The 14,172-nt window shown below is 39.4% G+C and overlaps 1 protein-coding gene across 4 annotated transcripts in view; it reads right to left on the bottom strand.

The window, feature by feature from the left end:
• Positions 1–14,172, bottom strand: part of LOC109487503 (activated CDC42 kinase 1-like) — a 64,311-nt gene that overhangs the window by 13,058 nt on the left and 37,081 nt on the right. For 3 of the 4 annotated variants that reach the window (XM_019791495.1, XM_019791498.1, XM_019791497.1), the window contains one exon: positions 2,878–3,090. In XM_019791495.1, coding sequence (XP_019647054.1) covers positions 2,878–3,090 — 213 coding nt within the window. Of the gene's footprint in view, positions 1–2,877; positions 3,091–10,226; positions 10,323–14,172 lie in introns of those variants that run through there. The other variant, XM_019791496.1, reaches the window with a different exon arrangement.

Genomic DNA, 14,172 nt, shown 5'->3' with positions numbered 1-14,172 from the left:
CAGATAAAGATTTTAATAAAGATTTAATAAACAAGAGCTTGAATTTTGGGTATAATATGATCATTACTGAAGTAAAATATTGCACTGTAGAACACTACATAATGTTAACTAAAATTTGATTAAAATTTAAAGGCAATATGGTATAGAGATTTTAGGCTTGACCTCCCGATCAATCAACTGTCAAAATCACCTCCCACCCTCCATGAAGCCATGGTTACTTCAACAGACACACAAACCAATACTTTGGTACACGGAAAAAAATATTGATAAGAAAACACTTTCCTGCTCTAGCCACTGCATGCTTGGACATCTGCATGTGAGAATACACGTACTATGTAAACCATATCCTCTGCACTCCTAAGAAAATGCCAGTCACTTGAGTAACCAAACGTACATGTACTGTCCCACGTAAAATACCATGTAAGTGCCACCTTACTGACAGAGTGGCTCTGAACTTAATGACCCATGTAGTGAGTTCACTTGTTCCGGGACCTTTGACAGTTCAAACCAGGAGGTTCTTTTGTTATTGACAATCTCCAGGGTTCAAGACAGTTAAAACTTCCTGGCGAGTGACAGGAAATAAGTAGAACTGTGTTACGCACGAGAGGATTCTCACGTTTAAAACATCCTGTTAAGGTTGCTGAACGACTTGTAACACAATCGTCAGCACTTAAAATCGGCAGAATGTTTTGGTAAATCGACTGTTAAAGTTTAAAGGGTTTTAAAAGTCCTGAGCATAAAAAGTTAGTGAGTTGTGTCGTTTGGTTGTCAGCACTGTGTGTGTGTTTGTTTGTAGTTCATGAATCATTTGGAAACACTAGATCATGTCCTTAGTTCTTGAGGATATCATATATTTATGTCAGGGTAGCTACTCCAAGCTGGTAGAATTGGCGATTTTACCGGTAAAGATTCTCATTTAAGTCTCAGTGATAGAAACTGCAATTGTAAGTAAGTATATAGTCAAAACAGCACAACAATCAATATGATACTGTCTGTAAATAGTTTCATCTGGTTGGTACATCAATAAATTGAACATATTTTTCTGTGGCACGCAATGCTCTGTATTTCTTCTCTGATGTAGGCACAGTAAAACCGTAGTTGCCTTTTACTTTTATCTTTTTATCTGGGTTAGAAATTAATATTTTAGTGTGTCGCTTCAAGGCAATATTTTACAACTTCCTGCATCCTGACAAGATAGCGATAAACGTCACTTTACGTGTTAGATTTTACTACAAGCTAGAAAAACACAATAGTGGCAGATAAGACTAGGGATGGGCACAGTTTAAACGCTCCCGATTTTCTCACCCATTTTATCCCTTCTGAAAGGCCCTTTTACTCTCTTCCTGTGACTCACAGTTAATAACAGTTTTGCACAAAGCACCTTAGCACTTCGACATGTCAAATCCCTCGACTCAAGTACTTAAAGTTCTTTGCGAGCATTGTAGACATTTTTGGAGGTATTTTAGGAGGAAATTCTGTCAAGGGAGTTGTTCGGAAGTACAGGGAATGTGAAAGGTCTAGGTAATACCCACTTAGGTTGATAAAGGAAGTGAGTAATGTTGACGTCAAGATATTCTAGGTAAAAACATTCATCAGTTTTACTTCCGTGGCCTTGCCTGCACTGCCCAATATTTAAGACACAAATGTCAGTGTTCGCTTAAAAAAAATTACTACATGTATCAAGACACAAGAAAATAGTTACTCAATGTTCTTAGTTGAAATTTTCCCCTTAAAAAATGTGGGACATATTGTGGGGTTGTGTGGCGTAATGGCGGAGCATTCGGCTCATATTCAGAACCAAGAGGTCCCGGGTTCGAATCCTGCCATGTCACCACCAACCTCGTGCCCTTGGAAAAGGCACTTTACACGACTTTCCTTACTTTGCTCAGGTGAAAATGAGTATGCCAGATGGCTCATTATCATGATCATGGGCATCAAAAGAAAAACCAAAACCATAAAAATATAGCCTTTCACAGTTTTACAAGCCTGAAAATCGTTTTAGGGGGGAGATGTGAAAATCCTACACAATGTAGATAATCTGCAACAGCCCATTCCTTACAGTTGAGTCCAACCCATTCCCATGATCTACGATGGTTCGTCCCTAACCTGTGTACGAATCTTGGCTCAGACTCATCAAATATTGAAGAGTTTCTGTCTGCTACTTTTCCCTGCCCTGTCTCCCGCACGTTTACATAATCTCCACTTCTCTGCAAATATCTCTGTGTGTTAGCAGGTGGACTACATGTCTCTCAGTTAGTTTAACAGACGAATACAACATCCATATCCAGATGATCCTTGTTTAAAAGTGAGATAGATATATGATTGTGTTATTTTCAGACTGACTGACAGAGATGTAATGGACAATATTGCAGTTAATCTCCACTTCTCTGCAAATATCACTGTGTGTTGGCAGGTGGACTACATGTCAGGCTATCTCGAGTTAGTTTAACTGACAACACTCAGGTTCAAGTCCTGTTCAAAAGTGAGATAGAACTAGTTAAGATATATGATTGTGTCTTTTCAGACTGACAGAGATGTAATGAATGATGTTGTAGTTTATCTCCAAGCAGATGTAATGTGATGAAGGGAGATTTTCAAATTTGCTGGCTGTCAGATATTGCATAGAGTCAAACTTGTGTAAGACTTGTCATGGGTAGAGATTGGGCCATTTGCGGACTCAAATATTGCCCAGGGCCCATCACCCTTCACTCAAACCTTTGACCCAGTGTTGACATGACACTTTAGCAAAACCACGTGACAAGCCTCACAGGGTCAGTCTACTGAGGAAGACCAGAGGAACTGTGTGTTACTAACTGTTAGATTAAAAGTTTTAATACCTTTAAACATAAGCAAAAAGCAAAAGAAGACTCTCCCTACCGTGCATCCTCCCGGTGTAGTCCAGTCCCCTTTCCTGACGACCCCGAATGACCCGTCCCCGAGTTTCTCGTACAGACACAGTTCCTTCTCACTGATGAGACAGGTGAGCTGGGAGGTGTTGAAGGACATGGGAGTGGTGGTGGAGGTGGGGGAGGGCCGCTTCGCTGTGAAGGAAGGTTTACTGGGGCACTCAGGCTCTTTTCTTAGCAGCACCTGTAGTCAAGAACATGAAAAAGGCATTGTAAGGAAACTTTAGGGCACAATGGATCATTTCATAGCAGCACCTGCAAGGAACAACAAGAAGAAAATGTTTTAAGAAAATGTTAGGGCACTCCCTCTCTTTTCTTAGCAGCACCTGCAAGGAACAACAAGAAAATACATGTAAGAAAACCTTAGGGTACACCTTAAGGACATTTAGGGCACTCTGGCTCTTTTCTTAGCAGTACCTGGTGCAAAGAAAATAAAACATTTGAAGACAAGGGCATATCTTTTCTTAGGAGGTGGGGGAGGGCCCTTTTCTTAGCAGCACCTGCAATCAAGAACAAGAAATACAGATAACCTTAGGGTACACCTTAAGTTATGGTACTCATTTCTTAGAAGCACCTGGAAGAAATGATAAGAAATACAAAATTTTAGAAGACTTTGAACATCTTACTATATAGTAGGACCTTCATCAACGATAGGTAATACACGTAAGAAAACCCTGTAGGCCATTTCAACACACAATTTGAAGCTTCATGATAGAATACTGGACCCCTTGGTCAACATAAACTGCACAATGCAAACCAAAACATCAACACAACAAGGTTCAAGGCCAGATTTCAGATACATAAACTGACAGTCAGACACTGTCCTTACATCCATCCTGGCCCTTAGGCTTCCCATAGACCAACAACAATCTCTCTCCACAACACCACAACAAAAACAAGCACAACAGCTATATGTGTGAGTGAGTTAGTACGTTGCTGGAAGGCAGCAGACACAACAGAAGAACCTAAGATTACAGGTACATAAACAGACACTGTCCTTACATCCATCCTGACCCTCAGGGCATCCAGGCTTCCCGTAGACCAACAAATATTTCTCTCAACAATATCAAAACAAAAACAGGCACAACAACCGTGTGTGTGAGTGAGTTAGTACGTTGCTGGAAGGTAGCAGACACAACAGGACCTATAGATTACAGGACAAACAGACACTGTCCTTACATCCATCCTGGGCCTTATTGTCCCTCAGGGCATCCAGGCTTCCACGGTAGACCAACAACTGTTTCTCTCCACAACACAAAAACACTAACAAGCTGTGTGTGAGTGAGTTAGTACGTTACTGGAAGGCAGCAGACACAACAGAAGGCCGGTGACACTTGCGAGTCCCCTCACGTCCCCTGCTGCATTATCATACACTGATCTTGACAGCTACGCCCACGCTGCTGCCTCACAGGGACTCCTGCCCAACTAACTGGCTTAAATCACTGACTCTGAGACAGAGAAAAACATGAACACCTTACAGGATTGACCTAGCGGACTGTCACATGACCTAAGGCATCCAGGGATGGCAGACTTCACCCCCTTCTTCTTTTTCCCCCTTTGCTGTATTTCTTTAAAACCTATGTCCAAAGTATGGGTTAAATCACTGACTTGGAGACAGAGAAAAACATGAATACCTTGCAGAAATGACCTAACGGACTGGCATGTCTGAGCTTTAGATAACTGAGGGCTATCAGAGATGGCAGGCTTCACCCCTTTATCCATGATGCTTTATAACAAATGTCTAGACTAAAGACTGGCTTAAATCAATGACTTGGAGACAGAGAAAAAGGTCTCATTCTTGAGTTTTTGTTAACTATGGCCGCCTATGGCAAAATACGTAACTTTACATAGGCCAAAACCCAATAATTTGAATGACAGCCATCTAGTCTATCCAATCAATTTTGAGCACAATGGCCCTACATTACGTCAAAAAATTCCCAACCAGATCTAACCCAACAATCTCTTTTTATTTATTTATAAACTGCACTTGGCCACTCTCCGCCAGAGGTCCTCCAGCGCTGCTACCTCCTGACCGCATTACCCATCACAACAGCGTGTAAACATCCGACCTGTCGCGCGGATGTCAACACTTACCCACTAATTTTAGCACATACAAACAACCTCTCATATCACAAGCGGTTTACGCCAACTGACTTAGCTAAAATGCAATTTCTGGCGGATATAAACACACATCCATACACGCATTTAATTTTTAGTACGATCTACTTGAGAGTACCCACGCGGAAGAATACCGAAATGAGACCTTAATAACCATTGATTATTAAGATTGTGTCTTAAATGAAAGAATAAACATCCCTTAACAATCTCTTAAAAAGATTTTGTCTCACGTCACTCCGTTACCAAGCAACGGGTCAATGAAGTTGCGTCTAAATTTTTGTATGAGCAGCGCCACCTGGCAGTTTGGAGAAAAAGTACAACATATATCTTTAATTACCCTTATGACGTGTCGGAAACGGTAATTAATTTTTTTTTCGTACCGTTGGGTAGATTAATGTGTTCTGTATGAGATTGTTTACATGTAAACCTTGGTAGACAGCAAGAGATAGATCTGAACGATGCTGATCATTTCGTGTATGCTGGCAAATGAGGCATAGCATCAGTAGCGACATTCAGGTGCATGTCGCATCAGGACAAGCCCATAAAAGCAAAGACATCGACATGACACAAACAACAGTAAAGCCAAACATATAAACTTGCTAAAATTTGAACCCGAGGTAAGAAGAAATAAGCGACATGCTGCTGATAGTGCATCTAGCGCACTCTAAAAGTCAGCCTAGGCGGGAATGGGGAGTGGTTTATAGAGGTGACACCAGATCCTGGCTTACAAAAATGCGAGGCAACTTCAGTCAAGAGTACCCTTTTCTACAAGTCGAGAAGAATGAAGGCAAAAGAGGCCAAATTGACCGTAAACTATCACTCAGAAAAGGAAGGGGAATTCCAGACAGCGTTCTTAGCACAGAGCAAAGCAGAAACTTTTCCAATGAAAGTTACAGTAATGCTTTGGCATAATATATCCATTCTCACCTAAGTAGAAATCCACGAAATCTTTTATGATTTTGCAGTCTGGAAGTCTGGGGGATACAAATTCACCTCAGCTGTAACGTGCCGGGTGTTTTTCCGTTAGTTGGGGGGGGGGGGCAGGGTAAGGATCCACCGCCCAAAGTGGCGGGGGGGGGGGGGGAGTGCGCCTCAGACTCAATGCGTGCATCCGTGCGTGTGTATAGGGGGGGGGGGGGGTAACAATGGCACAAATTTCGGCCAGATTAATCAAGCCACGTAATGGGTATTACTTTGGGGTGTAATCAGATAACCCTACTTGTCAGGCTTGCGATATTAGGTGGGTGGACAGTCAGGCTGCTGGCAAGGTTGTTTAAACAATTCGTAGCGCGTGGGATTGACTTGCATTTGACGCTTTTCCTGAAAGCAAAGTGCACATATATATAATATTAATTTTTGAATCTTTTCCTGTTCTGTGGTTCCTTAACTCTAGCCACAATTTCATATGAAGATCTAATATCCGTAATCGACGCTTCTAAGATTTACATGTGCTGTCCGTGAATTTGGGTTTACACGATTTCCATAAAATCTGCAAGCTTGCGCTTGTCAGTCCTTGCTTCATAGACGTCTTTCGCAACACTGGTAGTCAGGGAAATATCTTTAGTGTATGTATCATTGACTATGTCAGCTTTTCAAAACGTTATTTGACTGTAAATCTTTGTAAAACGGAGTAAGATGAAAGGACGGTGTGCATCAACCCCCGCAGAAATGGCCTCGTCCGTTGCCATGGCAACGGGCGTGGTTACGCAATGCAACGTTCGCTGAAAAATCGGACATTAAATCCTGGGCAAACATTGTTCAAAAATTGGGACCTTAGCACTAATCGTTGATTTTTGGTGAATATTTCTCATTTCTATTAAGGTCTCATTCTTGAGTTTTTGTTAACTATGGCCGCCTATGGCAAAATACGTAACTTTACATAGGCCAAAACCCAATAATTTGAATGACAGCCATCTAGTCTATCCAATCAATTTTGAGCACAATGGCCCTACATTACGTCAAAAAATTCCCAACCAGATCTAACCCAACAATCTCTTTTTATTTATTTATAAACTGCACTTGGCCACTCTCCGCCAGAGGTCCTCCAGCGCTGCTACCTCCTGACCGCATTACCCATCACAACAGCGTGTAAACATCCGACCTGTCGCGCGGATGTCAACACTTACCCACTAATTTTAGCACATACAAACAACCTCTCATATCACAAGCGGTTTACGCCAACTGACTTAGCTAAAATGCAATTTCTGGCGGATATAAACACACATCCATACACGCATTTAATTTTTAGTACGATCTACTTTAGAGTACCCACGCGGAAGAATACCGAAATGAGACCAAAACACGACCACCAGTCCTTAAAGAGTTGACCTAGCGGACAGTCACATTTGACCTCTTGCTGTAGCTACTAACTGATGGCAATCAGAGATGGCAGACTTCATCCCTTTACCCATACATGTTGTACCTCCAATTGATCAGTCTTGTTTTGTTTTTGGTGTGTCTGTTTGTATGTTTACTTATGCTTATGAGATCTTTGATTTGTTGTTCCTGTCTTGTCTCCTATCCATGTTGAACCCCAGTTTCAAGATGATAAATGACCTGGGCTATTCATTAGTCAGATTTCACACCCCCCTCCCATGGACATTGTCAGCTAAGATGGATGGCAGACAATTTCTCAAGGACACTCTACATGTCTTAAGACTAGGTTTCCATGGTGACAGAGTCTACTTTAAGGAACAGGTGTCAGAAGTAAAGACTTCTTGAAGAATGCATGTGCACTGCTTTGTGTCATTATATTCTGTTCAAACTATATTCATGTAGCTATATCACTAGAATGACAATTGTCAGTTGTTTAGAAATAGAGAAAAAGAATTGTCAAAACTAGAAACAAAACCAAATCTTCTATTTAAACTCAAAGAGCTTTGAAAACCCAGATATGTAGGGGAAAGTTTAAACTGCAGATACAAAAGTCAAGGACACAAAAGATATGAAAAAGCCTGGGGACCTTCTGTGTAATTACAGCATTATCACAACATGACCCTTTCGATAACATCATACAATAGGTCTTTGCAGTTGCATTTCAAAACACAGTCTCTTCTTACTGAAAACATACAGCTATAAAAACACATCCACCCCCCTCCCACAGTACCCAAACTCAGACAGGACAAAACTCCATGAAAGGGCCTTTTCTATTCTGCAGCACAGCCGTACTAAAACTAATTCAGGGAACAAGGTTTGACCTTCACGGTCTCAAGGTCATAGCCATGGTCAATCCAGTCTTGCAGCTGCCTCCCGCCAGACAAAAGTCTTAAGATTTCCCACGAACCTTCCTTTAAGGTGCTGACTTCTTGACAGGTCTTAGGAGACCCCTCATTGAATCAATATTTCATAGTTAAGCTACAACAATTTCATAAATAATTGTTTTTCGGATTCGCCCTCTTAATTTTTTTCTGATTTGCAACGAAATAAAACTCGGGTTCTAAATCAACTGCAAAATGCTTATATTTTTTCCCCAAAATTTGAAGACAGTCTTTTACTTCCTATCTGTTACAATTTTTCCATCTATCAATATTATGCGATGGTTTGATTAAAAGTTTGAGTTATATTACAAACCAGTCTGGCATGTTGGCTTCATGACTCCTATAATTGTAGCATTTGGGGCTTATATATAATCATACATACGATGCCTAGGCCATTTTTTACGCTCTGTCACTTGTTTTTCTATAGAAAAACCCAAACCAAGAAATGAGACTGTTGTTGCCTTACCCCAGGCAGGGTTACTGCAGGTCAGGTAGTTACTGTGATCACTGCTGACACTCCCGCTGACAGTAAAGTGACTGATGTCGTGTCAGACAACAGATTAACCAACTTTCACCATGAATGAAAACACAGGGGACCCCCTCCCCACCTTTCTTTGTAAACAAATGTAGTTATTGTTGTTTCTAGAGATTTCTAGAATTACTTTCTTGTGACATTTCTGGAAATTGCCAGGACTTTTTTTTATTTTATAATTACTAAGCCCCTCCCCAACCTTTCTTTGTAAACAGTGTCTTGTAAAAATTAAGTCTACTGAGAAACAATTGCTGTAAAGCTAGTACAGTTTCTTGTGATATTTCTGGAAATTGCCAGGTGCTTTACTACTAGTATATAATTACTAAGCCTCTTCCCACCTTTCTTTGTAAACAGCAGATTAACCAACTTTCAACATGACTGACAACACAGGAGACCCTGTGGGCCATAGGGAGCCCCTCCTCACCTTTCTCTGTAAACACTGGTAGTTAGTGTACTGAGTGACAAACAATTTCTAGGAATTTCTGGAAACAATGTGATATTTCTGGAAATTACTATGTGCTTTACTACCAGTAAAGCCAAGCCAAGAAGAATCTACATAATTACTAAGCCTCTTCCCCCCTTTCTTTGTAAATACTGGTATTGTTCTGAAAAACAATTTCTCCATTGTGAGAATGTGAAAAAGAAATCAGTAGAAATGTTGTCAGTCTTAGCTTTAGTCTAATTAATTGATAAAATTCTGGTTGAAATAGATAAAATTACAGAACAATTAAAAATGACTAAACAACCCATGGCAGTTATATTTGCTTTACAAAGCCTTTTTTCTGATTTACTCATGCAGAAGATACATCCATAAAGAACACTTATGATTCCTGTTAGCTGATAACAACTGTTGTCAGTAGCTGTTTCATATCTGACTACGAAATCTGTCTGTCACAATTGAAAGTCAAAAGTTATTCTATCTAGTCTGAGAATCTGAAATACTCTACAGGGTGAAATGCTCCACCTCTGATAACATCGAACCTGTCATCCTGTCTATAAATACCCAAAATCACACACTGAAATCTCCAGAAATTACTAAGAAATTACTATATGAGTCACTTTACAGGTAAAAAATTTAAATATAGTCCACGACTGTAAATTCTATGACAAAATATAACAACTGTCTTTTAGAAGATGACACCATTGTCAGTCTTCAATAAAAGGTTAAAACTAAGTATCCTAATAAGTATCTATTGCCTAGAATATCAGCGACAGTAACAGAACTTGAACTACCAAGCAAACTGTTCTAACTCAACTAGAGTTTCTAATAGGAAGTAAAACAATAAAAACCTCTTAGTCCCTTAAAATACATGTGACACCCGATACTGAGTCATTAGACTGAGTTTATCAACTTAAACCTATCCCAAACAGTCTAACTTGAAAGAAAGACAGTAGATCTTTCTAGACACCTACCTTATACCAAGAGGACCTTTTCTCTGACCAAGAAGACCGTTTCTCTGACCAAGAAGACCGTTTCTCTGACTCTGTTGCCATTTTGAGGGCACTAAAAACTACAAGTCCTTTCTATACGTCCCTCCTGTTTCGAAGACAGCCTGACACTGACTTGAGTAAATGTTCCCCCAGTCCACCCACAGCCTGACTTCCTGTCCACACAGAGGAAGAGCACACCTCTACGTTACGTAGCCGGTAGCAGTGACCCTTCTCACACAGACACTTACCACATATGGGTCTACCCCTCTGGCACTTCCTGTCACTGACAACCAACCAACCAAAAACTTTTCTTTCTCTTTTAACAAAGATCTTACAATAATAGCTGCTTAATTGTAGGATTTGTTGTCCTTGCTAAACTATTATTTTACCAGACAATCTCTAGTGTGTCAACCAATGAACCAACCAACAACTTTTTTTTCTTTTTAGAAAGATCTTACAATAATAGGTTCTTAATTGTAGGATTTGCTGTTGTCCTTGCTTAGTCCATTGATAGTACCGTATTACCTTATTATTTTTCTTTCTTTTTCTACAAAGATCTTTTCACAATAGCTGTTTAATTGTAGGATTTGTTGTTGTTGTCCTTGCATTGTCTATTATATGTTATTACCGTCAAGGAAACCTGTGTCCCCCAACCAACAACTTTTTTCTCTTTTTAGAAAGATCTTACAATTACAAATTACAATAGCGGTTAAACCGTTTGATTGTAGGATTTGTTGTCCTTGCTTAATGTCTATTATCTTGCTATATATGGTCTCCATGTGTTGGTTTTACAAATGTACCTTGGTAAGTTGTCATGTTCTCTCAGGGTTTTTAACACTTTGCTAACTTGAGCCTGTGTGTAGCTGAATTGCTTTTACTTTTTAGTTGAGTATGATAAATCTGTGTGTGGATTTCTGAAAGTTTGTATCTATGGCAAACTGGGACAACATTTTAAACGCTGGAGGATGACACATACATGTACACGTGCCAGTGCATGTCTCATTCTGCAAAATTCCAGTTAAAGGAAGGAAGACCTTCCTGTAAGGGTAAGCCTGAGTGTTCCGATCACGCCAGGTCAGGAATTCCTCCTACCTGCTGCATACGCGTCTGCCCACACGTAAGGGTGACTTGCAAAAATTCCGGAGATTTTTCTATATTCCGAATGCCAGGAAAATTGAACTAATGATGTCTTACAAAATTGAACTAATGATGTCATAAAAAATGTCAACATTATGTTATGATTTTGATTTGGAATGAACCATGTTCACAACAACTTAAGGGGGTCTAGTAAAGGAAACTAAGAGGTGACTCATGATTCAAAGGATTTCTTTTTAAATGCCAGAAAAATTGAACTAATGATGTCTTACAGGTCAGAAATCAATGACAAAGGTTCATACAAAATGTCAACAATGCGTTCTGATTTTGCTTTGGAATGTACCATGTTCACAACAAGTTAGGGGGGACTAGTAAACGCCAGTACTAAAAGGTGACTCATAATTCTAAGGGTTTCATACTGAATGCCAGGAAAATTGGACTTATCACTTATGACATTTGATATAAAGCAGAAGTAGAGAATGACAGGTTCATACAAATGTCCACAATGTCTTGGACTAAACCATGCTCAATACAACACAGGGGTGTTCACTTTCAGTAAACTTCCATATTTTGTATTTCTATCTATTATTCAGAATGTGTCATTTGATTGGCTCAGTCTGTATTGTGCGATGTTAAACAGTCACATAGTTTACCTTGGCCTGACCTGACCTTTCACCTCCAGGTCAGGTCACAGTGAGGTCATCACCATGGCTTTTGTAAGAAGTGACTTTAATACAATCCTTGTTGTTTGTCCTTTCAGCCCATCTGGCCTTTAAAACAGGCCCTATCTTTTGTAAGACAGTCCAGACAATTTCTTACTGCTTAGAGTTTGGTGGATTTCTTATTTCTGCCCTATATGACTTGAGATTACTGCAAATAAATTACAATGAGGACGGAGGAACACAGTAATATAACGCAGATCCAGTTAAATTGTTAATCATTCTAAAGAGCTACACAGCAATAAATTATCATCTAAATGTAAAAATATTCAGATCAGGATAAAAATGAACAAAAAAGCTATTTTTGCAATAAATGCTTGAACTACACGACAGGAAAACTATAAATTCTGGAAAACATAAAATACCTATCCCAATTTAGAACACACAAGTATGTAAAAATTAAAAAGGAAGAAAACTACCAGTAAGCTATTTCCATTTTTTTCCTGAATATCAAAATTGAATTTGATGTTTTATTGAAAATCCATTATTTTAGACAAATCATTCCAATCTATTCTTCCTGGATTCATTAAAAAGTTTAGATTAATTAGACCTAATTAGATAATTTTTCCTCCTGACTGTGGTGTTTTACTGTTTGTCAGTTTTTCTATCACTAATTCATTACCAGGGAGGAGCCATTTGTGTGGATCACTCCCAGGAGGGGTCATTAACTCAACAAGTAGGCTAAACTTGATGTACTGTAGGGGCTGAGTGGTAATCCTGACACAACACAGGCATGTCTGCTAACTCACACAGTCGAAGGTCAGGATTGTAGATCCGCCTGATTTGACTTATGTACATTTACTTTACGCCAAAAAACAGTTACTCAAGCAACTGGATATGATACGATACGCCAAAAAACAGTTACTCAAGCAACTGGATATGATTTTTCAAAATCATATCCAGTTGCTTGAGTAACTGTTTTTTGGCGTATCGTATTACCTGGATGTCTAACCTTCATTTACTTTAGTTCATACACATCAGCTAAATGTAAGTGTGACAAAACATGGGCCAGTGTCTGGCAAGGGATGCCTGTTACATTGTAAATTACTAGTTTTGCTGTATTCTTTTTTATGGTCAGGGGAAAAGGAGCTTACCGTGAAATTTGCAGTTGAAACAAGTCTTTAGTACAATACTCTGATTACTCATACATTGGAAAAATATATTCATGGAGGTCACCGCTAAAATAAAGCCAGTTGCAAGAGCTAGAGATTTTGAAGGAAAATGGAAGTCCAGAAAAATTTACAGTATGCATTTTGGCCAATGGATTCTAGATGTCCAGGCTACCAAAGGGGACTTTTTTAAATGTAGTCCCAGAAACAAGTAATTTTACTGGAACAGCCAGACTGTTGTCAAGGTTAAAGCTGAACCCTCCTAAAAATCCTACTCAGTTCCTCCTGCGTTTCCTCTCCAAGTTCTGGAATTTTAAACAAGTTCGGAAAGGAAGGAAACACATTCTTCTCTCCTTCCCCAACCTACAAAATATTCTCCCCGCTACTGTCTAGGAAGTTACTGTGCGTTTGTAGTTGATCTTATCTTTACAGATTTGAGGAAAAACATTTCCAGAACAAGAAAGGTTCAAGGGGTTCTTACCTGTTTGTACTGTAAGATAGAAAACTTTCAGCGTAACTTTCGGTAGGTTTTCTTGAATTGCATGCTAAGATTGCTAGTCAATGTACACAAGTTGGTCTGAGAGAATAAACATACCAAAACGTTTGCTGATATGAAACACAATTTTTTTCCTCAACAAAATCAATGAAATTATTTAGAACCAAATAAAAGCAATTTTACAGTTAGTTACTCACGATTCTCTATTTTTTTCAATCGTCTGTCTCTGTCTGTTGTTTCCTGACAGTGTCTTTTTTTAATATTTCGTGATACATGTACATTAATCTGAATGAGCCCAAACCTCTAGTGCTGGCATTGAAGCAAAACAAAGAAAGATACTAGAATGATAAGAACACATTCTCTAGAACGAGTATATTTTCACTTCCATACAATCTAAATTGTTCCAAACTCTTACTCTCCAAGCAGAGGTAGGGTCGCTCGGTATTTTGGCAGTATTTTCGCGTTTTTAATACGTCTTTCTACTTTTACGGGTTTTTTTTTTGGTTCTT

This window comes from Branchiostoma belcheri, unplaced genomic scaffold (assembly GCF_001625305.1).
Source record: "Branchiostoma belcheri isolate BF01 breed outbred unplaced genomic scaffold, Haploidv18h27 scaffold89, whole genome shotgun sequence".
NCBI lineage: Eukaryota > Metazoa > Chordata > Leptocardii > Amphioxiformes > Branchiostomatidae > Branchiostoma > Branchiostoma belcheri.
This window is presented reverse-complemented; position numbering and strand designations above follow the sequence as displayed.